Below are 26676 nucleotides of genomic sequence, written 5' to 3'. Positions count from 1 at the left end.
CTCTCAGCCTGCAAGAAGTAGATGTGATTATGGATGGAGCAAATGTGGAAGGAAATGCACCCAGACCCCATGAGCTACAAAAAGATGATGCGCTTTCCTCTAGCGCCTCCAGAATCCGCATGCCAGCATCTTGACATTGGTACAGGGAGACTAATTTCAGACTTGGACCTTTCAGAACTCTGGAATAATATTATCTTATTGCACATTTTTTTAAACAGCAGCAAGGTGTGAGGGCTTAACCCATCAGGCTCCATGTACAGCCTGCCTAGAAAGATTAAGTTGTTTTATCTTCTGATAGAATGTTTGCACACCAAGCCACTAAACCACAAGCTAAAATAGTTTTAACTGTAAGAGGCTGGACTACTTGGCACCCCCCCCCCCCCCCAGTATTCTAGAACAGAATACTGATTGTGTCACCTCTGTCCCTTCCCAAGGCTTTCTGAACCCCAACCAAGGCTTAGAATCAGTGAGACAAGTTGGGGCAGGGAAAACAAACAGGAGCTTGCAAACACTTCACAGTCATCTGCATTTCACAAGCTTCTCTTGGAAAACATTTTAATCAAACATTTCATGGCATATGAAAAATAAATGATTTAGTGGAAGTTTCCTTACATATCCAGGTATTTTTAATCTTTTAATCGTAACATGCTTAAAATCTTCATATATACATGTTCCTTGCCTGACATGGTTGTGGAGTTGCTAAAGTAGGGTGTTCAAATGACGATGTTTAGCAAATTCACTTTGTACTTCCAATAACTTCACACACAAAAAAAAAGTTTATTGAGTTGTGGCCTGGTTCTAATATGGGGAGCAGCAGTTGACAACCTCTAAAATTTCTGCGAAGTATCCTTAAAATTATACATGTAATGCCAATTATTCCAAGATGTCTTTTAAAAACCGTGTTAACCAGTCGCGGTGGCAAACGCCTGTAATCACCGCAGTCGGGAGACAGAGGCAGTCAGATCTCTGTGAATTCAAGGCCAGACTGGTCCTGGCAAGTCCAGGACAGCCAAGGCTACATACACAGAAACCTTGTCTTGAAAAAAAACAAAACAAACAAAAGTACCACCAAAGTTTTTACAGCATGAAGAATTCTTTAAAATCCTATTTCCTAAGGACAGTTTATGATTAAACATCTTAAGGAGCCACAGATCATACATACAGAATTGTTTCTAGAGTTTGAAAGAAAAGCCAAAAGGTGTATCATTGTCATATTAATTCACTTTTAATGAATTAGAAGTGTGTGTCACTTGCCGGACAGAAGGCTAGGCTGCTGAGAATCAAAGGCTTCTCTTGGTATGTTTTATATTCCTTTCAGCTTTTCCTTAACGTGTGAGGGTTACCTTCCTTGTACAGTTTGGCTGTGGAATCCTAGCACGTAAGACAATGTGGAATGACGGTATATTTTACTTTTAAATATATACACTAAATATCTGGAGCATATTCAGAGTTAAGCAGAAGCTTGAGGTCCAGCAGGCATTATACAATGCTTTCACTACTATTATTTCTACTGTTGTTATAGGGATAACTCGGTCCTTAGAAGACAATGAAAGTATTCTAATTGCGAAGTAGTTTGCTACTTTTGCTGACTGTATAACAAAACACCGAAGTGTGTATGTTAATAGGTGATGTCTTAATTCTGAAAGGGGTGTTAACATCATCTAGCTGAAACAAACTGATCATGTCTTATTTTTGTTAAAACTCACACAAATACTGACTTGTATATGGTGATAAACATCCTGGGTCTTGTGGGCAGGCCAGATTGGTGCAGTTCTCCATTGCATGACCCTGCCCAGAGCCACATGTCTGTGACCTACCCACTTTCCTCTTCATCCTGTAAAACAATACTGTGCAGCATAGTTTTACTTGTCTGTTTCATGGGATGATTGCCACCTGGTCAGAGAAATCTGAAGTCAAGTATTACATTATGATTTTTTTTTTCAATCCCTTAGCAGCCAAGGGGGAAAAAACCTGATTAAAATGTGACTATGTTACATGAGCAGAAGGCTTACATCTCTTCAATGCTAACTTCTCTGATGATACATATGAACCTATGTCATGATTCCTTTCTCAAAGGTATCAGGTACTTAGATATTTTGTCTAATTTCTTAACACTGCAAGGAAGTCCAAGTTGTTTTGTTTTTTAGGCTTCTGCTTTTGTTTTGTCTTGCTTTGAGACAGGGTTCCCATGTAACCCTCACTGTCATGGAACACATTATGTAGACACAGCCAGCCTTGAAATCATGGAGACCCACCTGCCTCTGCCTCCCTAGCTCTGAAATTGAAGGCATGCACCTCACCTGGAAGCTTCTGCTTCTCAATAGTTCCGTAAAGCTACATCCTGCGAGAGGATGCTTAGCCTCCTGTGAGGTGATCAAAAGGCTTGTTATAAACCTGGGCCAAATGCTTTGTAGCCTTGGGTGGGTACTCAGAGAAGATATGCCATATGAATGGCCTTCCAAGGAAGAGGCTGAGAGAATTATCAGAAAAATAGGGATGCAAAGAGGTGAGATGCGTAAAAACTTAATTAGTACTTATACAAACATAAATTAACCTAATTGTTCTGAGGAGAATTTCAATATAGTAACAACTAAGAACTTGATTACATTATTTTTCAAGCTGAAGGAAATTCACATGTGTGGGTTTTAAAGGTTCTGAGATCCAAGGTCTGTGCAGATGGTTTACTGTTAGAATTACAGCTCCATGGAGGTGGGGACTGCCTCTAATAAACATTTGATTACACAGCACCTGCCACTGTACCTGGTACACACAAATGCACAAGACCGACTTAAGGAATCAACAAGCTTGGGTTTTTCTAGACTCTTAAGTGGGCTCAAGGTTTTAGTGCGAGATGTAATGAGTTTTCTGATCTGTATATATGATATATGATGGGTTTTTTATATGATAGGTTTTATAGATACAGTAGACACTGAGTGACTTTTCACATGAACTTTTCTATCTTAAATAAAATTGAATGGGAAACAAATGCATGTGCATTGTTATGCGGACTAGATTAAACAAAGGAAATTCAGACTAGGGGAGCTCTATCCTTTAAAGCTTAAATGCCATCTTAAATGATGTGCTTCTCAAAGGGCATGAAGCAAACTTACAAGCAATGGGACGATTAATGAGTGGCATGTACCTTGACATCTAGAGGAAATTTCCCTTTATCATCCAAAGGAGGAAATAACAAGCTTTAATAATAAATACATGCACACTGATAAATGCATGTATATATACGTAAGGTATTTTTAAAGATGCTTTCTTTTTTTCATTACCACTGTTGCCTCAAAAATGTAGGGCATATGAAACATTCCCACTTCACTTGGGAAGCTATATCCATGTATTTCATAGCTTTAGAAGAGGCTGCCAGATGTAAGCAGGTGATAAACAACACGTGTGCCAGGTTAACTAATACATAAATAAGATCCCGTGATGTCTCCAAGTCTTTGCTGTCGTTTTAATCATCTGTGATTAACTGAGACATGTCACCAGGAGGAAAGATGTGGTAATGGGTGAGCCTTGTAGGCTCCAATAGGGGCGTGTTCAAAAGGGCAGGTAGGCAGGTGATGTTCTTCCCGACCTTCTAGCCTAGAGCTTCATCGCTGCACGAGGCGTGCACACAGTGTGCACAGGGAAGGGAGCCATCCCATCTGAAAGGTCAGACAGGAGGAACCAGAAGACTAGAACCTGACTTCTATAGTGGAAGCAGGAGCCCCCTGTGTTCCCGGGACTGAATTCTAGACTAACCCTGCCACTTAGAATTATGGCTCTTCTCAGGCTTTTTTCCCTTATTAGTTTGATTTTTCTTTCTTTTTTAAACAGTGGTAGATCAAAGCAACACGACTCTAGGCTTCACAGTTTTTCCCTTTCTAATCACAGTTTAAATCTGTTTAAACGTACCTGACATTGCAAAGTACCCAGCTATGAACATTTCAGCTTCAGAGATAAAGTTTCTGTGGCTTATCTCACAGATCATTGAACAAGCTTGGTTTTCTTTCTTACCATTCACATTGCAAGTGAGAGCTTTGAAACTATGTGGGTTTGGTTGGGTTTTGCTCTAGTGCTCTTTTTTTTCCCCCTAGGCAAGCAGCTTTGTGTTTTTGTTAGGGGGCACAACATTCTGTATAGCAACAAGCTAACTTGGATTAGGGCCTTGGATTCTGCTAATGCCCTTCATACACATTTTCCCCTCTCAGAAAAGACATGGCTTCTAATTGTAACATTGGCCTGGGAAACATGCTTCTTCAGCCACACAGCACTAGCCCCAGGTTAACTAGATAGCACAAAACAAATGGTGATAAAAGTGTGAATAATATACATTGTATGTATTTACATTGCATCCAAAATCTTCCATTTGCGGCCGGTTGCACTGATAGAAGCCACTGCCTGCATCTAGTCTGTGGAAGTGTAGCTGACGACATGACTGTTAAGACACTGAAGAAATAGGGTTATGTGGGGAGCCCATCTGAGTTAGAACTTTGTCCAGCCACTGCAGTGGTCCATGAAGATGAATCTCAATCCAGCAGGGGGTGCTTGTGACATCCTGGCGATGATACTCGGCTCCCCAACCCTGCAGAGGAAGAAAAGAGCCCAGACTGAACTGTGCTGCTTTTGCCAGAGGCCAAAAGGCAGAGCACTGAGGAAGCAGGTCTATGGGCTTCCTGTGAGAAGTCAATGCCTCAGTGGAGCAGATACCTCAGAGGGGCCCAGGTCAGGCAGGGTGTTCTCTGTTAGCTCATTTACACCTATTTAGTGGTGGTCTGGGGCTCTACATCACAAGGGAGAGGCTATCAAGTCATCTCCCCATTACAGGGGAAGAGGCTCAACCTCATGTTCCACTCTTCATGTAGAAGCCTGTGTCTGCACAAAACTGTTGCTCATTGAAGAACACAGATCAGGTCTGAAAGTTGCAAAGATCAGGAACTCTGGATTTGGATGGTGGAATGTCTGAGCTTAGAGCTTATTACTCTTCTAACTCAGGTTCACTCAGAAATTTCCCATTTATCTCCACTGATAGGAGAGACAGATACTAAAATGACACTAAAATGACAGGTGATAGATAGATAGATAGATAGATAGATAGATAGATAGACATAAATGGTAGGTGGTCATATTTATTTCTAATATGTTATTCACCAATGGAAAGTTACTTAAGCTTTAAGGGGAGATTCCAGACTATGTTATTGACAATCATGATTCCCCAGAGTTGTTTAAAAACTTTTAACACAGGAGCACAGGAGCTAGAGAGAATCCTCATTGGTTAGAGCATTGGCCTCACAGGGCACCAACGCTCATAGTATACAGACACAGATGAAAGCAAACACATACACTAACAACATAAATCTCAGCCAGGCTCTGTGGCTCATGCCTATAATCCCAGAACTCAGAGAGGCAGAGGCAGGCAGAACTCTGTGCATTCCAGGCCAGCCTGATCTACAAAGCGAGTCCAGTACAGCCAAGGCTATAGAGAGAAATCCTGTCTCAAAAAAACAAAACCAACCAAACAAAAAGCAAAACAAAACAAAAATAATAATAAGTCTCTTTTTTATCACTATTCAGCTTAACCACACTGCCTGGTCACTCATGGTCATCACCCTCGATGGGCTTGTGATATCTTCTCACAGTTGCCTGTTCCCCAGATCTCCTTCCTTTCTGATTTTCCCAGAAACCTCTGCAGGAGCCTCCAACCCCTTGACTTTCAACTTGACGTCGTCATCAAAAAAGTTTACACTCAAGAGCTGCACACTTGAACCACCAAAGGTCCCAGTGATATCCTACAATGTTTTAAGTAGATCATATTCATAGCTGTCATCGCTTGCATAAGCCAAGAAGCTATAGGTCAGACATGCCTGCATCTAACTCCTCTACCACCCACAATTTTTGTGGGGGGGAAAAATGAAAGTATCAGAGACAAAGTTTCAACCATACCATTCGGGCATGGTGGCACACGCCTATAATCCCAGCACTTGGGAGGCAGAGGCAGGTAGGCAGATCTCTGAGTTCGAGGCCATCCTGGTTTATAAAGTGAGTCCAGGACAGCCAAGGTTACACAGAGAAACCTCATCTCGAAAAACCAATATATATATATATAATATATTTTATATTGAACATATTATATATTATATATATATATATGTTTAACCATACCTGTCCCCACCTACACAGCTGTACCCACTGATGCAGTTCACGGGCCATTCTCAGGCTTGCATAGTGGCTACTTCTCTCTTCCCTCTAGTGTTGAGTCAGGAGCTCAGTCCTAGGATCACAGCCTTCTGTGTGTCAGTTCAGACCCGCGGTCCCACCCAAACACACGGAGCTAAACACCCTCCAAATAAGGGCCATTCCCAACTTACATGTCCAGCTCTGCCTACTCTCTCCAAACAGACGCTTCGGGCTCTGCCACCTCCGCATCTGCTTGTAAATGTGACCGTGGACATTGACAGCTGCTGTGACTTACTTGCAGCCTTATTTGCACACCTCGCTCACTTGCACACCTCGCTCACTTGCACACCTCGCTCACTTGCATCTCCTTCATCCTGGTGGAATGCAGCCCGTGTCGCTTCTAGCTCTCTCCCCTCACCCCCCAACCAAACCTGCCTTATAACTTTTCTCCACTTAGCAGCCAGAACGACCCTTTAAAGACAGAAGGAAGCTGGATGTGGTGGTGAATACCTGCAACCCGAGCAGGAGAGAGAGTGAAGCAGGAAGATGCAGAGTTCAAGGCCAGCTTGGGAAAGCCTCATAGTGTCATGGTGCTGAACTCTACTGAGCTCTCAGGAAATGTTCCCATTTGATTAGCCCCACACAAGACTGTGTCACCCACCCAGTCTACTCCCCTTCCACATCCTGGCTCATAGGTGCCACAGGATTCTGAGCTTGCTTTTCTCTCAGTCTCTACTGCTTTCTACCTTGAGGACACAGGCCCTCCAGGTCTCTGCTGGCACACACTGCTTCCGTGAGGCCTCCCCTGCTCCCCTCCAGTCCCCTCTCTTTTCCTTTGCTTGACTCATCCCCACTCACTTGTTGCTTACTGCCTATCTCTCAGAGGCCTATGAATAACCAAAAGTTCATCATCCCAAGAACCACAACAGCCCCTGGCCTACCACTGGCAGCTGTTCAATAAAGAGTTGTTGACTGGCTGAATGAAGGAGAGCTATGGCAGAGCTGTCAAAAACCTTAAAGATGATCTGGCTTTCACTTAAAATGGTCACCACCAGTGTCTAGTCATCTGAAAAAAAGTAATCGTCGACAGTTTTTATTTTGTTTAAGTCCTTGCAGGGCTGGTAATGGATCTCGGTGCTTGCCTAGCCTGTGCAAGGACATAAATTCCTGCTTTACCATTGCAGGGAGGAAAGATAGGAAGGAGGTTGGGGAAGCCCATAATAGGAATGGCAGTTGATTTGGGAAATAATCACATTTCTATGCATGCTTGTATTACAGTAACTACTTATACCCACAGCTCATCCTCATTAAAAAATATGGACCTGGGAAAAATAACTGTTCCACTCAAGAAACAGTTCAGTAATGGCAAGTTAATGCCCTCTTCTGGCTCCAAAGCAACAGTGCACCTGGAAATTTTCCAGGGGTTTCCTTTCTACTTTGAATGTCAAAGACAGAATAAAGCAATTTTATCCTCATGAAAAGGGTGTCTTTAGGAAAAAATTTGTCATTAGACAAAAGGATTATATTTACAATAAAGGACCTCCAAAATGTCAAATGAAAAATTGTATATTAAACAACTTTAATAAATATTCTGCAAAAAGAATGAAGCATAGAAACTCTAGGTGTCCACTTGTATCTCTTACTTTATGCATTTTGCTCATCTTTTCCACAGGCTGACCTGTATACTTATTAAAGTCTACATTTTTAAATGTTAAAAAGAAGACATTTTTAATTGAAAACTATACATGTTGATTCTTACTTTTAAAATAATTATTAAAATTACCAATATGATAAAATAAATTTGGGTATAGAAAAATAGGGCAATTGCTGATCATGGTAGCCAAATTTAAATGGCTAATAAAACTCACTTTAAGGCTGGGAATGTAGCTCAGTAGAGGGCCTTCCCTAACTCAGTTCATGATACCCTGGGTTTCATCACCAGCACTGCTTTTAAAAATGTCTTGTGGAAGAGTTGGAAGGAGCTAGAGAGGACAAGAAGTCCACAAGAAGACCAACAGAGTCAACTAGCCTAGGTCCATGGGGGCTCACAGAGACTGAAGCACTAACCAAAGAGCAGGCATGGACTGAACCTAAGCCCCTACACATATGTACCTGATGGGCAGCTTGGTCTTCATGTGGGTCCTCTAGCAAGTGGGGCTGGGGATGTCTTGGACATGGACACAATTACCTACTTTTGGATCACTTTCCCCTGGCTGGGCTGCCTTGTCTGGCCTCAGTGGAAGGGGATGTGCCTAGTCCTGATGCCACTTGATATGCTGAGGCAGGATGGTATGGGGGTTGGTATGAGGGAGAATGGAGAAAGAGGATGGGATGAGGAGGAGAAGATGGAAGGGGCTCTCATTGGGATGTAAAGTGAATAAATTAATTAATTAATGAGAAAAATAGGAAAGTGAGCTCTGGAGAGATGGCTCAGCAGTTAACAGCACTGGCCGCTCTTGAAACATCCCTATAGCAGCATGCAACTATCTCAAACTCCAGTTCCAAGGGATCTGGCTCCCTCTTCTGGCCTTTTTAGGCACTGCATGCGCAAAGAAAACAGCCATACACATAAAATAAAAATAAATTTAAAAGAAAATGTAAGGGCTTGGGAGAAAGCCACGCTCCTTCCGTAGGTGGCATTTGTGCCACTGTGAAAACTGTTATAGGCACCACAGAGTTTGATAAGCAGGTCCAGATTTTTAAATGTCAGATTGATTTCCCTGACTTATCCACATCTGCCTAAATATTTCTATCCCACTTTATGCCAACACTGATTAGTGCTGTCTTAGAGTAAAGACAGTTCTCTTTTGTATTTTATCTATAAATGCATTTCCTGCATTTGCCTGGCAGCCCTCCCAACTGAGAGGAAGATCTTATTCATTCACTGGGTGACAGCAGAGCCTGGCTAGGTGAAGAAGGGGATCTGCAGCACTTGATCCTGTCCAGCATCATTGCCCCTGCACCTTCAACCCGGAAAACAGTCGCACTGCTACTTAAATTGGGTTTCCTTCCTATGGGAAAATGCAACATTTTCCTATAGTTGTGAAGTAAGTCAGTTCTTGCTTATACCTTCTTATAAACTGTTTCCTCCAAGGGGTTCTTGTTGCTAGCTACAGTGGTACACACCTTTAATACCAGAAGGCAGAGGCATAGAGATCTCCGTGAGTTACTAAGTTAGCCTGGTCTACACAATGAAGCTTCCAGAGAAGCCAGGCTACATATAGTGAGACAGAGGACATATATGTGTGTGTGTGTATATATACTTATGTGTACATAAAGATATATGTATACTATATATACATAAATATATGCATATAATTAGAGAGAGGAGAAAGAGAGAGAGAGGCATTAGAGAGCCAATCAATATTTTAATATGGAGCAGTGAGGTTCATGAATCCCTCCACTCCTGACTGAAGACAGCTGATGGTTTTCAGGGAGAGTCACTTCTCTTCGAGAGTGTGGTCCCCGGTAGGTTGACCTCAACCACACTAGTTCCCTTGGGTGGAATATATACGCTCAGGAATGTATGGGCAGTAGAAGTTGGGCTAGGTGACATTTTAAAAATAGGACAATAATCATTACATCTTCTAAAAAGAAAAGACGAAGTTGTTATCCACCTGAACTGGCTGAGCTAAGCCCAGAGAGCATTTCGTGCTTTCTTCCCACTTCCCACGTCAATACCTTCACAAAGCTCATCCGAATGGTGCACATCTTGGTCAGCTCGTACACAACTTCAAAGCCGTGGTGCACTGACTGGGCGAGCAGCTGGGCAAAGAGCTGGTTGTTGAAGACCTTGAGGCTGCAGCCGCTGGGGATCTTGCAGACAGTGGCCGGGTGAAAGCCGTGCTGATAGTTGCAGTTCCGGCTCTGGACAAAGATGCTGCTGTCGCTCACGCACTCTGCGTATACCTCGCCCCCGACGTAGTACAAATGCACGCCTGTGGACACAAAATACATGCTCTTCCTACTCTGCTTTCTTCTCAGCGACTCAGGCACCTCAAGCCATGGGACCCTCTACAGTCAGGTTAAGTCCTGCATCATCACTGGTCATAGAAGAGAACATGCAAGTGACCCAAATACCCGCTTGCTTGCTTTGTCTTTTCCTACAAACCCATTCAAAACCCAACCCCGAGGGCTGGAGATACAGCGCCACTCTCAGCACCCAAACTGCAGATCACCACCAGTTTCAGAGGAACTGCCGCCCTCTTCTGGCCTCCATGGGCTCTGCAAGTACATGGTACCCGTACACACAGGCAAAACAGCCATATACATAAAATAAAGAATAAAATAAAATAAACCCAATCCAAATGGCCATTCTTTAAAAAAGAGTCAGTAGTCTCCCAATTATTACTGCTCCTGTCACTTTTGATCTCATTCACTTCAAAATTAGTTTCCATGATACTAGATACTAGATTAAAATAAAAAACCTCATGCAAAAAAAAAAAAAAAAACCTTACAAAATCTTTTACACCCACAAATAAACAAAATGTTATAAGACGAGGCCCAGCTAACTTTGTGTAAATGTTACTGAGATCCACACCCTACACCGACTCCAGGGCTTGAAGAATCTTCCCAAAAGTTATAAGTCTATTCTTTGGCTCACACCTTCAAGGCCAGCACTCGGAGGGCAGAGGCAGGAGAGTTTGAGACCAGCCGGGCCTACGTAGTGTTCAGGCCAGCCAGGGCTGCACATAAGACCCCGACTTAAAACTAAAATATTTCTGAGTAGAGGCTTCAAAGACGGATTTCCTTTCAGAGGCCATGACTTACCCCTACAAATCACGCGTGTGCGCATGAGAACAGGGACACTCTCAGCACACTCCCACACACGGTCATGTGAACACATAAGCAACAAGCAGCCTTTGATAAGTTCACCTAACATTCCTAGGATGACATTTCAGAAGGGAATAAAGAATGTGTGGCACACACGCACAACAAAGTTTTATTCGGCTGTTCAGAGCATAGACGGATGGAACTGGAGATGGTTAGAAATAAGCCAGACTCAAACACAACTCCCCTTCCTCTCTCCCCATTGTCTTCCTTCCCCGACAGCCTCCTTCTCTCTTCTTAATTGCCCTCAGCTCTCTTCTGTTTTCTTTCATGCTGGGCCTCAGGCCTAAAACCCACAACTCAGGCACTGGTGACCTGGAGGAAGTGGAAGGATGGCTCTGATTGGCTGGCACACAGTACTTCTGCTGGACCCTCACCAAGCAAAGCCAGTACTGCCTCCCCTGGCCATGCTTGTGCACAGTGGGAGGGGGTGTGATTGACCGGGATTGACAGTGGTGGGACATTGGATTGTAGAGTTGAGTACAACCCTGAGAACAGATCTGCCCCGAGGTGATCTTGACACTGACACAGGGTTCAAAGCCACTATATTGGCCTGCAAGATAAGACAAATAAAGTCACGTGACTATGTGACTCCCGGAAATGCTGCCATCTAGGGCCAGCCTGCTGGCTGGATTCTGCCCTCACCTGATATTCAGAGCAGGCTCACGTGTTCAGCCCTGGGCTCTGCTCCTTCCTCGAGGGGCCTACCTTCCCTCTCTCTCTCCTCTGCCAACTTGTGTTGTGCTTGCTGATAAGGCTTTAACCTGAATGAAAACCACCCCCTAAACACACACAGACCGGGGTCAGATGACAAAAATCTTAGCTATTGTATGCAATAGGTTCCGGGAGGATTAGACACTTGAAGGTCATTTCATTCAAATACCCACTAAACCTGCAGTAGCCCAGCTCTGGCTGTTACCACCAGTTTCCAGGTCTGGGGAGGTTAGGGAGCGTGCAACTGGGTCTCTGTGGTCCTCCTCTGCAGTGGCGGATAGCACACACTGGCGAGGAGGAACTGCTGACAGGTAGAGGCGGGGCAGCGTCCCCCCCTGCTCTCAAGTGCAGGGAACCCACATGGAGGGGCCGCCATGAGCAGCAGAGGCCAAGATGCCACCGCAGCTCAGAGAACCCTGCTGCCTCCCCACTGTCCTTGGAGTACATCCTCACCCCTCCCGGGAGCTTGCACTTGGCATTGCTCTGGCCTCCGTCCGCTGCCTTTTCCTCTGCAGAGCTTTTCCAAAGCTGGCTAATTGTGAAGGTTGTCTGTACAACCTTGGACAGTGGTGAACAGGCTGCTCTGAGCTCAACTCTACAAACGAATGTCCCACCACTGTCAATCACACACTGGCCTGCTCCTCCTGAGCCACCTCTCTCTTGTTACTGCTTCAGGATGTCTGAAGCCCTGGGCAGCCTATGTCCTACACTGTCCGCACAAGAGCAAGAGGCCCACTAGAGGAAACTTGTCTGATACAGGCAAGAGGTCTAACACCCTGATGGCCTAGCACGCATGAGGCCCTGCATAAAAGAGCAACAATGAAAAAAAACATTGTTGAAAAAAGTTTCAACATTGAAAAAAGTCAACCAGAAACCCACCATCCAGAAACAATCACGGTAACCTCTGCTATACGTCTTCAAATCTTATTAATTAATTAATTAATTAAGTGTTTTTTAGTCATGGTCTCATGTAGCTCATGCTAGCCTCAGATTTTCTCTGTAGATAAAGATGACCTTGAACTTGCAATTCTCTGATCTCTACTGCCCAAGTGTTAGGATTACAGGCATGTACCATCAAGCCTAACAGTTAAAGGAAGTTGTTGTTTTAACTTTAAAAAGATTTATTTATACACATGAGCACACTATTTGCACGTATGCCTGCATGCCAGAAGAGGACATCAGATCATGTTATAGATGGTTGTGAGCCACCATGTGGTCACTGGGAATTGAATTCAGGACCTCTGGAAGAGTAGCCAGAGCTCTTAACAGCTGAGCCATCTCTCCAACCTCCTTTAAAGGCAATTTAAAAAAAAATGAGAATATATTCTGTAAAATGTTTTAAGTCTTTTTTCATTTAGTGATATATTGTAAATATTTTCTTATGACATGTTCTGCAGTGTCAAAATCAATGGCTGCCATTGGATAACATCTTATTCTGATATTTTTTTAGGATTTACCTTTTAAAAAGAAAAGATGCTAAGTGAACACTCTACCATTTGTGCTAATCCCCTGGAGAAGACAGGGAACAGGACAGGAGCCTACCACAGATGGCCTCCAAAAGACTCTGATTGAGGTATTGAAATAGAGGCTGAGACTCACAGCCAAACTTTGGGTAGAATGCACAGAATTTTATGAAAGAAGGGAGAGGTAGAAAGACAGAAGCTCCAAAAGAAGACCAGCAGAGACCACCCCCCAAAAAAAAACTGAGCCTTGGGGGCTCTGAAGAGAATGATACTCCAACCAAGGACAATACATGGAGAGGCCCTAAAACCCCGGCTCAGATGTAGCCCATAGACTCAGTCTCCAAGTGGGTTCCCTAGTAAGGAGAACAGGGACTGTCTCTGGCATGAACTCAGTGACCAGCTCTCTGGTCACCTCCCCCTGAGTGGGGAGCAGCCTTACCAGGCAACAGAGGAAGACAATGCAATCAGTCCTGATGAGATCTGATAGATTAGGGTCAGATGGAAGGGGAAGAGGACCTCCCCTATCAGTGGGCTGAGGAAGGGGCATGGGAGGAGAAGAGGGAGATAGGGTGGGACCGGGAGGGGACAAGGAAGGGGGCCACAACTGGGATACAAACTGAATAAATTATAATAAATGATAATAAAAAATATATAACAAGAAAAAGAAGAAAGGATGCCTTCCACGGGGCTAGAGAGAAGGCTCAATAATTAAGAGCACTGGCTGCTCTTGCAGAGGACCCGGGTTCAGGTCACAGCACCCATTCAGTGGTTCCCAACCATCTGTAACTCCAGGTTCAGGGGGTCTGACACCTTCTTCTGGCCTCTGTGGGCGCCAGGCATGAACATGGTACAAATACACATATGTAGGTGCTCACACATGCAAAAATATAAATCTTAAAATGTGTATATACAAAATAATAATATAACAATATTATACTAATATAATAATAATAAATATTTCCGTTGAATAACCTCATCCTGCCTTCATATTTCTTATGGGTTTTATTTGTTGGTTTTTGTAGATAGGGCCTTATGTAGTCCAGGCTGACTAGCCTCCTGCCTCTACCTTCCAAATAGAATTACAGGCCTGTGCCACCACTTTTGGTCCTTTGCGATATCATGTCTTCACAGCACTCACCCAGGCCACCCCTGAAGATAGTCTACTGGCTTCAGAGACAAAGAGACCCACCAAGAGCCCACGTCCCTCTCCAAGAATGACACTATGCCTGGGGGCTTCCCATGGGCTACTTGACCAATGTTTAGCCCTTGCTTTCCATTAGCCCAGAAGCAGCAATGGGGACATGCTGGGCCGGTTCTCACCCTTTCCAATGTGCCTCCTGGTGTTCTCTATTGTTGAGTTTCTGTTTACGTTCGAAAGAAGCCCAAGACAGAACCTATTCCTGTTATTGGAGGGGTCAGTGAAGCCATCTATGAGCACGCTCCGGGAGGACGCCTGGAAAGTCTCTCCAACCCGGTTGTTTAGTTCGTAGTAGGCGACAGAGCACCAGTGCTGGGGTTCCTCGTAGCAAACTGGTCGAAAGTCTGAAAGAAAACAAGAGAGAAGATACCCCATCATTGTCACCTCTGGGCTCCGAAGCTCATGATCGCAACAGGAAGCAGAGATGAACACTCCAGGAAGTTAGCTGTAGGACCAGGTTCATGCTCCTTTACAATCCTTCAAACACGCATGTTTGACAAAAGCTGTCTTGGCCTAGCTCATTTGTTTATTGCAGCCATGAGTCTACACAATGGTTCTTGCCAATTTCCCACAGCTAGGGCATCTGCAAACACATTTGTTTACAGATGACATGTAAGGAGGGTCCAGGGAAAAGACAATGAGGACAGCTTGATCCAAAATGTTGACAGCCCCACAGTGAGCACAGGTAAGGGCACAGTGGCAGGTCACCTTGTCTTTACCAGACAAAGATGGCAGCCTGCTGTTACAGAACTGAACTGAATCCCCATGTCAAAAAGTATAATTCTGCAATAGAGTAATGATTAAAAACACAATAGTTTGAATATGAAAACAAACCAAGTTGATAGCGTCAGATGAATTTTATTTAAGAGAAAAAAAATCTGTATAGACAGGATCACATTCTCTATGGAACACACAGATATCTACTTACATATAACATAGGTGCATTTTAAAGAGAGCTGGCTCCCCAGCTTTGTTAGGGTCTGTCCACGGATGGAAGGAGGACAAAGAACATCATCCTGTTGGTGTACCCGGATGAATCCAGCCAATAGAGGAGATTTTCAACTGGACAGGTGTGTGTTACACAAACACATATCTTATAATACAATTATCCCGTCCTTCACCCACTGGCCCTAATACTACGTTTCAAACACATGCAGGAAAGCTTTTTATGCGATAAGTAATGAGTGAGCAGTCAGCTCTGGCTCTCTGTTGGACGCAGAGGAGAGAGTGACGTAATGCAAGGTGACACATGTGAACAAGGGTGTGTAAGGATCTTGTTAAGGGAAAACACTGAAGACTCTCGGAAGGAAGATGTTCCTCTTTATCTCACCACATCGTATAAGTTCTTTGAGAGTAACGAAAAACTTTGTTGATCTCTTAATTCTTTCTCAGCAACCTAGGGCAAGTCTCGTATATAGTGAGAGTTTATGACTATCCATTAAGTAAGTGGAGTTTATGAATAAAAGAGTGAGGCAAATCATAACTGCAGGTGTCGGCTGTATGTACGCAGGCCTTACGTTCTAACTGTGGCCACCAGCTGTATGTATGCAGCCCTAAGGGCATTTTTAGCTCCAGATATTATTAATCTCACACTGAGGAGGCTCCTGGAAAGCTCTTGTTTGGTCCTCTTTGGCCAACTTCACAGATGTCACAGCACATGCTTCATGGAGAAGCCTTAGAGCAGTGGTTCTCAACCATCCTCATGCTATGACCCTTTAATACAGTTCCCCATCTTGTGGTGATTCTTCAATTGTAAAATTATTTCATAGCTACTTCATTACTGTAATTTTGCTACTGTTACAAATCATAATGTAAATATCTGCTATACAGGATATCGGGTATGTGACCCCTGGGGGGGGTTAGATGCCTATGGGTCGAGACCCCTGTGAGTAAGGGTGCCTGCACTAGAGCGTCTTCCTCTTGCTTTTTCAGTCTAGCATGAAGCTCCTGAAGAACCTTCAGCTGCCATCTTGGCTTCAGGGCTGAGAGAGAATGTACTAGCTTGAGTTGGGGCCTAGTTCTCTACCTCCCTAAGGTCATGAACATGGTTTTTGGAGCATAAGACACCTTTAGATTGTTCAAAGAGGCAAGCAAAGGCCTAACCTTAATTCTCCTTATGGCCTGCTCTTGGGCCTAATCTCATTTAGTTAGTTAGTTAGTTAGTTAGTTAGTTAGTTAGTTAGCTAGTTAGCTAGTCTTTGTGTGTGCATGGTGTGCGTGTGGAGGTCAGAGGACAACTTTGTGGAGTCCATTTTCTCCTTCCATCTCTGGGGATATAACTGAGGTTGACAGGCTTATGTAGCAAGTGCCTTTACTCACTGAGCTATGAAGCCAGCCAGCTTTTTCTCTTAGTATCTAAATTTAAAAATTTTTTTATTTGTTATACAACAATATATTAATATTACTTCTGCACTCAGCAAAGTGGCATGTGCCTGTAACTCCAGCACTGAGAAAACTGAAGCAAGAGAATGGAGGGTTCAGGACCAGCCTGTGTAAAAGCAGGACATGTGTCAAAACAAACAAACAAACAAAGGAATAATCACATATTTTGTAAATGTCCAGGGAGGGTGTTAAATTCTATTTAGTTTCTGAAAGAGGCCTGGATTCAAAAATATATATCTGCAGTTCTACTCCACAATGGATCCAATCCTGGTCATTGGTGGTGGTGGTAGTGGTTGTGTATGTGAGTTAGATGGCCCCGGTTCACAGATGGCTCTGTAAACGGAAAGGCACTATAGACATGCTGGATCAACAACCACACTTCTGACCATGCACATGGGTTCCATTTCCCACAGACTCACCTGAGTGTTGATAGGGACTGTCTGACTCAGAAGGGCTTCCTGGGGAGTGAGTGTAGCTGGTGGAGCACGGGGACTGCGGGTACGCGTGGCCTGGCGAGGAGGGTGGCGCAGGACAGAGAGACTGCTGGAAAGAGTCTGGGTAGGTGGCATTGTGTGGCATGAGGGGTTCGCTGTGCAGGGAGGCACTTCGGAACTTGGCCAGGAGGCTGAGCTGGGGGTTGTACTCGCTGTGTCTCGGTACGAGCACTGGAGGCAGAACTAGGAACAAGAGAAGGACAGAAGGCACACTGAGCTTGGCTCAGAAGAGTGGACATTTCCCCTTGGCCTGTTTGTGACAGGGCTGTTTTTCCTCCACCAGTCCCCTCTCCACATGCTGTGTTCAAAGAAAACTCTACACAAAGATGTTATCTCTACCCATGAAGAGCCCCATGGGCTATGCTCAGTCACCATCCCTCCTTCTTGCCACCTGCATCTTAAGCAAACCGTCCAAATCAGTGATCAAGTTCAGGAGGCTCCATGCCCTCCCACCTTGGTACCTATCTTCTCTTCATCTTACTTCAATCCTGCCAATCAAGTCCTTTTATAAAGTGGCATAGTTGGTTCCAAATGCTTGCACCAAAACCCCAGGTGAGGCCCAGAATACTTTCCATTAAAGACCACACTGAATTATTTAGATGATGAGCCTCAATTTTAGACTTGTTGCAGCTGAGGAAATATTCTGTGTCCTTACCACAATGGTCTAAAAGCTAGAGACCAAAAGCTATCAAGTAAAATACAAGTGGTAAGTGAAGAAATGAGTACAAGATCAGAAATAACATGAAAAGCTATCAATTAAATCTGTTCATGTTCGTGGGTCCCTCCTGGCCTTCCTCCACCTCCCCAGTACTAGAGATGGAACCCACAGGCCTCACACATGCTGAACAAGTGCTCTACCACCAAGCCCTCTTTTCACGTTAAGATAGGGTCTCACTGTGTAACCTGAGCAAGCTGGCCTTCTACCGAGTGCACAAGACAGGCAGGCACCGAGCTTGTATCCTCTTGTCTCAGCCTCTGAATAGATGGGGTTAGAGGCCTGTGCCAGCTGGGTTCACACTCATTAAGAACAAATATGAGCGGCAGCTACTCATGGAGTCTGTCAGGCAGCCTGCTTGACTTTCTGAATTACTCAGAAAAGTGTAACGTTTCTGTTTTTTTTTTTTTTCCTGACTTGAAGGTCATGGCTTTCCCTCTTGCTGCTCTCCACCTTCCTCCTCTGGGACACTCCCAAGATGGACTATCTTCTCTGTTGCTTTTCACTCAAACTTTGTCTAGGACAACTGGCCTTTCTTCCAAGTCAGTTCCTAAATCATTATTACTGTTATTATCATTGGTTTTTCAAGGCAGGGGTTCTCTGTGTAACACTGGACATCCTCACACTCAGAAATTCACCTGCCTCTTCCTCATGATTGCTGGGATTAAAGGCATAAGCCACTGCCTGATCCAAATTATTTTATTAATGAGCCTGAAAGCCTGAAAGAGGGAACCCAGGGACTAGACTGGACCCTGAAAACTCTCTGAGGGCAGAGTTCTGACCATAGCAACAATTTGAGGTTCTAGAGGACTGTCAAATTAGATAGCTGTTGGCTACTCCTTAGATATAAGTGCCACTATTGTACCCTTAGGGATATCTTGCCATGCTGCTCATTGTCATGGTTCATAGCTTTACAGCTGGGTGGGACCACTTTTCTCCCTTAGAAGCTTGCATAACTCCTTCAGAACCAACCCTCAAAGGGGAGGCTTACAGGCCCGTTTCAGTTCAAGTCCTGTAAGGAAAATCACTTTATTCTATTAAAAAGTTGTCAGGAGTAAAACACACACACACAACTGCAGCTTAAATATTATTTAAAATTAATATTATATCTTACTGTAAATTAGTATAATCTTGGTCCATCCTTTAAAGAATTTAAACCTAAAACTAATGACACAAAAGCTATCTATTCAGACTGTCATCTTTTTCTTCTTCTTCTTTTTTTTTTTTGCTTACTTAGGCATTATTTTTATTTTTTATTTTTATATTAATTACAGTTTATTCACTTTGTATCCCAGCTGTAGCCCCCTCTCTCTTTCCTTCCCTATCCCACCCTTCCTCCCTCCCTCATTTTCTCCCATGCCCCTCCCCAAGTCCATTGATAGGAGAGATCCTCCTCCCCTTCTATCAACTGAGAAATGGATACAGAAATTGTGGTACATTTACACTATGTAATACTACTTAGCAATAAAAAAAAAAACAAGGAAATCATGAAATTTGCAAGCAAATGGTGGGATCTAGAAAAGATCATCCTGAGTGAAGTATCCCAGGAGCAGAAAGACACACATATACTCACTTATAAGTGGATATTAGACATATAATATAGGATAAACATACTAAAATTTGTACACCTAAAGAAGCTAAGCAAGAAGGAGGATCCAGGGTAAGATGATCAACCCTCACTCAGAAAGGCAAATGGTATGGACATCAGAAGAGAGAGAAAACAGGTAAAAACAGGTAACAGGAGAGCCTACCACAGAGGGTCTTTGAAAGACTCTACCCAGCAGTGTATCAAAGCAGACTGTCATCTAAGAGAAACCTAAATCAAAATCAAAAATCAAAAACTTCTTTAAAAATAGGCTTTTGATTACCTAAAAAGAAAACAAAGGCCATTTTTTTACACAACACTTACACTTACACAACAATTACACTTTAGAATTGTTACTCAGAAAGTGCTTTTAAAAGATTTCTTTTCTAATTGTGTGTGTGGTGGGGAGGTATGTGCAGCTGATCACTAAAGAAGTTGGCTCCCCTAGATCTGCAGTTACAGCCAACGTTAGTGCTGGGAGCCAACCAGGGGTCCTTTGCAAGAATGGTGTGTGTTCTCACTAACTGAGCCATCTCTCCAGTCCCATTAATTAAGGCTTTCTTAATTAACATTTTTTCCATTTAGATACATGTTTCAGAGGTCTAGTGTAACACAAACCTTCAACCCATTCTTTATATGAACTCAGACATTATTAATGGGGTTTTGTTTTGTTCAGAATCATGTTATATGGCCATGGCTGTCCTCAAACGCTGGAGTTCAAGCCATGTGCACGTTCGGATTCCTGATATGTAAAGAGAGTCCAGAGAGAAAGAGGGAAGAAGGCGAGATAGCATTCAGAGCAAACCCATAAGGTTTGCTGAGAGCGTGGAATCTTCAATCCCTGTACACACGCCCACACACAGGAAGTGAGGTGTGGCAAGATGGCAAGTTTGGGGAATTTGAAGGGTGGCCTAGCTACAAACCTCTGACGTGGTTTGGGTGCGACTACAACACTGCAGGAGAACACCTGGGCTTCCATCGAGATAGCACAGTGGGACTATCTCCCCAGGTCCCTGGAACCAGGCAGATAGCCAGCCAGAGACAGAAGGTGCCTGTTACAAACTGCTCCCCCCGCCCGGAAGGCCACAGGAACACCCACCCCAAAAAGAACATCAGTAAAGCTGCTACAGCCAGTGAAGATAAAGACTGGACTTCCTCCAAAGTGGGGAGACGTGGATGGACACACACACACACACACACACACACACACACAGAGGCATGCATGCATGTTCAGGCAGGTGTTGAAGTGTTTGGGAGAAGTAATTTTCTGTATTTAAAACATAAAATCTTAAGCATTTCTAAGGGCTGCGAGTACAGGTCAGTGGCAGAGTATTCCCAAGTGCCACACAAAGCCCTGGGCTTACTCCCAGCAAAAGGGGAGACTGGGCACTAAGGTGCTGCTCCGTGAAAGGCCACTGTCTGGCACACACGAAGCCCCTGGATGCCCTCCTAGCAAAAACATAGTTAGGAACAGTGGACCACCTTCCCAATCCCTTATTTCAGTTCTGGATCCCTCCAGCAACCCCCCTTGGCTTTTTCAGATGGAGATGGGACGCTGGGCAAAGTTTTTGGTTCAGCTCTAACTAACGGTCATTGATTTAGGTCTGTCTGCAAGGGGTGGAAGAAGGGAACATTTTTATCGTTTGTTTTTATTTTAACAGCTAATCATTATGAAGACACCCAGTCTCTTAAGAACTAGGAAGGGATCAGTTCTCCTAACTCCACCCAAGTAAAGCCGCATTTCCCAAAACCCTACCAAGCTTATAAGCCTCTTAGTAGAGAGCACCATAATTTTTCTGACTGCACTGTTTTGGAGCCATTTCTCCAGACCCTCCCCGCCACACACAACCCGCCTCACCACCCAGTACAGAGGTCATTTCCTGTGGATGCTCCATCACCTGAGAGCCTGATGGCCTTGAGCAAAAAGGGACTCCGAAAAGCACCCACCTGGCGTCTCCACTCGGCGGTAATGGTATGGGTTGATGCAGACCTCCTTCTGCTTGGAGCCGAATGGGAACTCACAGCACTCCAGCGGCTTCAGCTCATGGTGAGATTGCAGGTCTGGCCAGCGCCACACGCGGCAGTAGATGACGTGGGGCAGCCCCTTCCGGTGGGACACCTGTAGGCGTCCATCCAGGGACCGGGGAATGGTGACACACTTGCTAGGCTGGCCAGGGCAGCTCAGCGCCCTCTCCAGCTCATCCATGGCTCCCTTCTTCTTCTTTAACTTCTTCACCAAAGAGTCCACGGCCTTCTCCGCCCACTTCTCCTCTTCATCCCCCTGCTTCCAGCCCAGCAGCCTCTTCACTGCCGGGCTGGTGAAGGAGAAGAGGGAGCTGATGGGGGTGCTGGGGTGCATAGGAGGCAGACCTCGCGCTCCTGCAGTGGGACAGAGGGTGAGGCCTTTCACGGCTTGCAGGGCCCGGGGCCCGTCAGCGGCAAGTACCTGTCCACCGATGTCATAGGAACAAGCTTGCCTTTCCTCCTGGAAGCGGTGGAGACAGATACAGATTGGGAGATGGGCTGACTTCCTCCAAAGCCCCTGGATGGTCGGGCCGGCTGACCCTGAAAGACAGGACCAGGCTTCGTGAGCCATCTGGGTCATTTTCAGACTAGCTGAGGAAAGACAGGAGGGACAAATTCCCTCCCAGTGCTTTAACTTGAAAACTCCGAGTCACTGTTGACCCTGCTCTCTCCTCCTTCCCCACCTCCCAGTCAGATCTCAGTCACTGCTTTCCAAATCTTTAATTGTAGCTACTCTCTTCCGCTTCATTTCCCCCAGCGCTGAGCACAGCCTCCTCCAATGTGGCTTCTCTCCCTGACACTCTCTCCCACACCAGTATCTTTCCTCCCAAACACAATTTTCATGAAGTTGTTTTCCTGAGTAAGAAAGGCAAGGCTCCCTCGGTTACCAAATGAAAGCTCTGCCTGGGTTTCCAGGTTCCCCAACCCTTCTCCCAGCCATAATTTGCTCTTTCTTTATTTCCTAGTTGCACAAATAATCCACCATCAGTGAGTGTTGAAAATGTATGCAAGTAAAATGGGAGACACTGAGACCTCCAGGAGCCCAGTGCTCAGACATCACTGGGTCATCTTTCAGAACAGGAGTTCTCACAGTGTGTTTCTGGGAACCACTGAGGTCCCTGAGTGGTTCCAGGCTGTGAGGTCCTCTTTTCTGAATACATGTTGCCTCTTTGAACTTAATTGTTCTTTACACACATCAGCCAAAACAACAGACTGTGTAACATTGTACAGCGAAGAGGACATGAGAGCGCAGGGGCCATCCATTACACCAGCGTTCAGGAGCTTTGCAAAGATATGCAGTGCCCAGTTCACTGAAATTTTTAACATGGTTTTTAATTTTAAAATGCTTGCCTTGAGGCTGGAGAGATGGCTCAGGGCTTAAGAGCCCTGCTGCTCTTGCAGAAGACATGGGTTTAATTCCCAGCAGCCCACAAGTACCAGTTCCTGGGGATCTGTTGCCCTCTTCCGGCCTTCTTGGAGACTACACACATGTGACATACAGGCATACACACAGGCAAAACACCCATATACACACAAATAAAAATGAAAACAAATAAGGATTGTCTTCATAAAAGATGTATTATTTTAATAAATCAATAACTTTGAAATTATATTTGTTTGTTTGGTGTGTGCGTGTGTGTGTGTGTGTGTGTATACCATGGCATGCCTGCAGAGGTCAGAGAACAATTGTTGAGTCACATCTGTTCTTTCACCTTGTGGGATCAGGGTTGAACACAGATCTTCAGACTTTGTGGCAAATGTCTTTTCCCACTAAACCACCTTGCTGGCCTGTGAATCAATAACTTAGTAAAAAAAATTGTTCTAATTACCAAAATGGAAGAAAATTGACAGAGGTAACCCACACAGAAGCTAATTCAGTTTCTTAATCATTTTTAAGTGGAGCAGCATGGGCCAAAATGAACTGCTTTTCTACCAGTCACAGCCTCATACAAGTAATCGTGAACACGAAATGACACCATTGTCATATTTGCTCTCCTGCCCCTAAATCGACTGGCCTCTCCCTGGTGCCCTCAGCTGAAGAATACACTTCTCCTGTGCTACTCTACAGACACATTTAAATTTCCTGAGCTACAACTGCGTCTGCTCTTCTTAGAAATAGTGGCGGACTAAACACTTTCTCCTTCCAGATCTTAAAAACCCGCGACATCATTCACATGCAATGGTCGCACTGAAACGGACTCTTTTGAGTCTCTTAGAATCAGCATAGGGGGAAAAAAAAAAGAAAGAAAGAAAAGAAAAGAAAAAACACCAAAAAAAAAAATCCTCCTGCAATTGCTTATTTAAGATGCTTTGAGTATCATATCAGTTTCCCAAGTCCATATGTATATGTATGCATGTGTGTGTGTGTGTGTGTGTGTGTGTGTTTAGTTTGCAGTGCATGCTGGGCTAGTATGCTGCTACTGAGTGGCACTCTAGACCTTGAACTTCTTTGGAACAAAGGTTCTCTTTGATTCCCCTGGCTCCTGTGGCCAGGATCAGCATCTCCAAAGAGCACTTAGGCGGCATGGCTAGGCAAGCAGAATGACATCCCATGTGTGAAACGCAATGCTTACATGCTCCATTCCTCATGAGGACCTTATTAGGGTGGTCCGGGGCGAACCGTGCTGAAAAGGCCGATGAAGGGCTCCAGAGCTGTTCTTTTTCACTTGGCAGTGTGACTTACTCTTGTTTTCTTTTGAAAGGTTGATTTTGGGGTTTAACAGTTGTGAATTTATAAAGTACAGTTAGGTCACCATCTACCAAGTTGTGTTTACGCAATCCAGACAGGCTGCCTTGCAGCAATGGTGGAAGCTTTTGGGGGGGAGAAAGAGCACGACAGAGTAGATCATGAGCCCAAGGAGCTCTTAGGGCTCTGCTGACTTTTACATGGGGTTTACTATTTGTAGGTTGTGGTATATGTCTTTACCCTTAGTTCCATGGTAAAGAAAGCCTTTCATAAAAATGTTCAGCAGAATTCAACTAAATACCCTTAAGACAAAATAAAACAACAGCAACAAAACCCAACCCCCTGCTCCAAAGAACAAATAACAGTTCCCTTCAATGGGGTTGGTTTGGCTTTTGGTTTTTAACTGTGGGCTCCTATCTAATGAAACCAATTTATTGGAACAAAGTAACTTGTATGAAACAAAAATAAATAAATAAACAAAAGAAAACTAAGCTATTTTGTAAAGTACCTAACATAGAAAAAGTAAGTGTTATAGTGTGAATAAGAAGGTGATTAAAGCTCCCCCTGATGGGGAGCAGCCTTACCAGGCCGCAGAAGATGACAAGGCAGCCACTCCTGATGAGATCTGATAGACTAGGATCAGAAGGAAGGAGAGGAGGACCTCCCCTATCAGTGGACTTGGGGAGGGGCATGCGTGAGGAAGGCGGAGGGAAGGTGGAATTAGGAGGGAGGAGGGAGGGGTTTATGGGGGAATACAAAGTGAATAAAGTGTAATTAATAAAAGTTTTTTTAAAAGGTGATTAAAAACCTTTCATTCTTAGGTATGTGTCTGGGAGATGGATGTACCAATAATATAATCTTCTTTTTTTTTTATTATGCTTTATAATAAAAAAGCTCCTAAACCATGTTTCCCCAAGCTGTCTGACATTTACCCAGACTGACTCTCAGGGACTATCATCCTTCATTGATGAACTGAGGTTCAGAAAAGCCTTAATCTTCAAGTCTGACCTCACTGTGAATTTTTAATAATCACAGAGGCCATGAAGTATCCCCAAACAAGATTTTAAAGCTTCAATCCAGCTTTTAATACAATACACAGAGACCCTTACACTGAAAAAAAAATCCTGAAGTATGAAATATAGAATCTCACAGTAATAAGCCCCAAATTAATGGCTGTGACCTCCATATAGAGAAAGAGGGAAAGTAGAAATTACATGAAAGTTAATTTACTCAGGCTGACTGAAGGGTGTGCAGATGTTCAAACGTTATCCTCTCTGCTTGTCCATATGCCTGATGTCTTGCTACTGGGAAATGCATTAAAACTTAACCAAGCTCAGAATCTCATGAACACTAAGGTTCTACTGTAATAGTTTGTGTTTGTCCAGGAGGAGCAGCATGGGGCCTCCTTAAGTGACCCTATTCTCTTTCCTAGGGCATTTCAGACAGGGGCAGGGGGAACTGAGAGACTGTTGTTCTTCGGGAGCTGGCAGCCACAGGAGCAGCCAGTGTTGTCCCCTCTGCCTGTGTTAGCTTAACAGTGCCAGCCCGACTCCCTGAAGCTGCTGAGAAAGCTAAATGTCCACTGACCATGGCCTCCAGCCCACCTGACCTCCTGCTGGCACCAATGCCCAGCCTGCCACTCAACTAAAAAGAACAGTCCCCTGGGGTCCTTTACACAAACTCACAATAAGTGAGTGGAATGGCAAAGCTACAGTATTACTTGTAGTTTATCTTTACAGAGTGCAAAGAACGCAGCAAACAAATGAAACACCTTTCAGGGTTGTTGCAGGCATCTTTCTGGAACCACTAATAAGGATGGAAGAGAGATGTCAAGGCTGGACCACAGCCGAGACAGCTTCCGAGAGACCTCAGTCCCCTGTCTCACCATGTACTTCTGGCTGGTCTGGAATTTGCTGTGTAGAGCAGGCTGGCATCAAACGTAAGACATCTACCTTTCTCTGCTTCCAGGGTGCTGGGATTAACAGTGAGCAGCATCAAGTCTGGCCAATTACCGACTTTTATTTTCACTAACTCGACCTCCTTGGATGAGTCTGTCTTTTAATTTTGAAGAGATGAGATTTCAGAATCCTCAGATGGGTCTTTCGCACTGCTGTTCCAGATCCTTTCTAAGTACCAGGTAAATAAAGAAGAACCGTTGAGAAGCCTTTCCTCGAGGACACAGTGTCACTCCAGGGCATCACTTGTTTCATCGTACAAGAAGCTTAAACATGCCAGTTTGGATTCTCTACCCACGGCCAGTGCTGAACACGTGTCGATAAACTCCCTCAGAACAGTTTCCTGACCACCCTTAGAACTTTAAGCACATTAGCTGAAAGAACTGTTCTGACCGCTTTCACAGTGCATCTGACACAACACTAGCTAATACAGCAATGAAAAGTGCTTTTCGGCTGGGTGTGGT

The 26676-nt window shown here is 44.3% G+C and overlaps 1 protein-coding gene across 2 annotated transcripts in view; it reads right to left on the bottom strand.

The window, feature by feature from the left end:
- Window positions 1-1151: 1151 nt before the first annotated feature.
- Smad9 (SMAD family member 9) overlaps window positions 1152-26676 on the bottom strand; it is a 45343-nt gene continuing 19818 nt past the window's right edge. For both annotated transcript variants that reach the window (XM_021647807.2, XM_060378329.1), the window contains exons 2-6: window positions 21494-22111; window positions 17172-17429; window positions 14493-14714; window positions 9847-10103; window positions 1152-4573 (exon numbers count right to left, since the gene is read on the bottom strand). In XM_021647807.2, coding sequence (XP_021503482.1) covers window positions 4430-4573; window positions 9847-10103; window positions 14493-14714; window positions 17172-17429; window positions 21494-21905 — 1293 coding nt within the window. In that variant the 5' untranslated portion in view covers window positions 21906-22111 and the 3' untranslated portion in view covers window positions 1152-4429. The remainder of the gene's footprint in view (window positions 4574-9846; window positions 10104-14492; window positions 14715-17171; window positions 17430-21493; window positions 22112-26676) is intronic.

The sequence above is a fragment of the Meriones unguiculatus genome, chromosome 2, assembly GCF_030254825.1.
Source record: "Meriones unguiculatus strain TT.TT164.6M chromosome 2, Bangor_MerUng_6.1, whole genome shotgun sequence".
In the NCBI taxonomy this organism is placed as follows: domain Eukaryota; kingdom Metazoa; phylum Chordata; class Mammalia; order Rodentia; family Muridae; genus Meriones; species Meriones unguiculatus.
The sequence above is the reverse complement of the archived record's forward strand: the minus strand, read 5'-3'. Positions and strand labels throughout refer to the sequence as shown.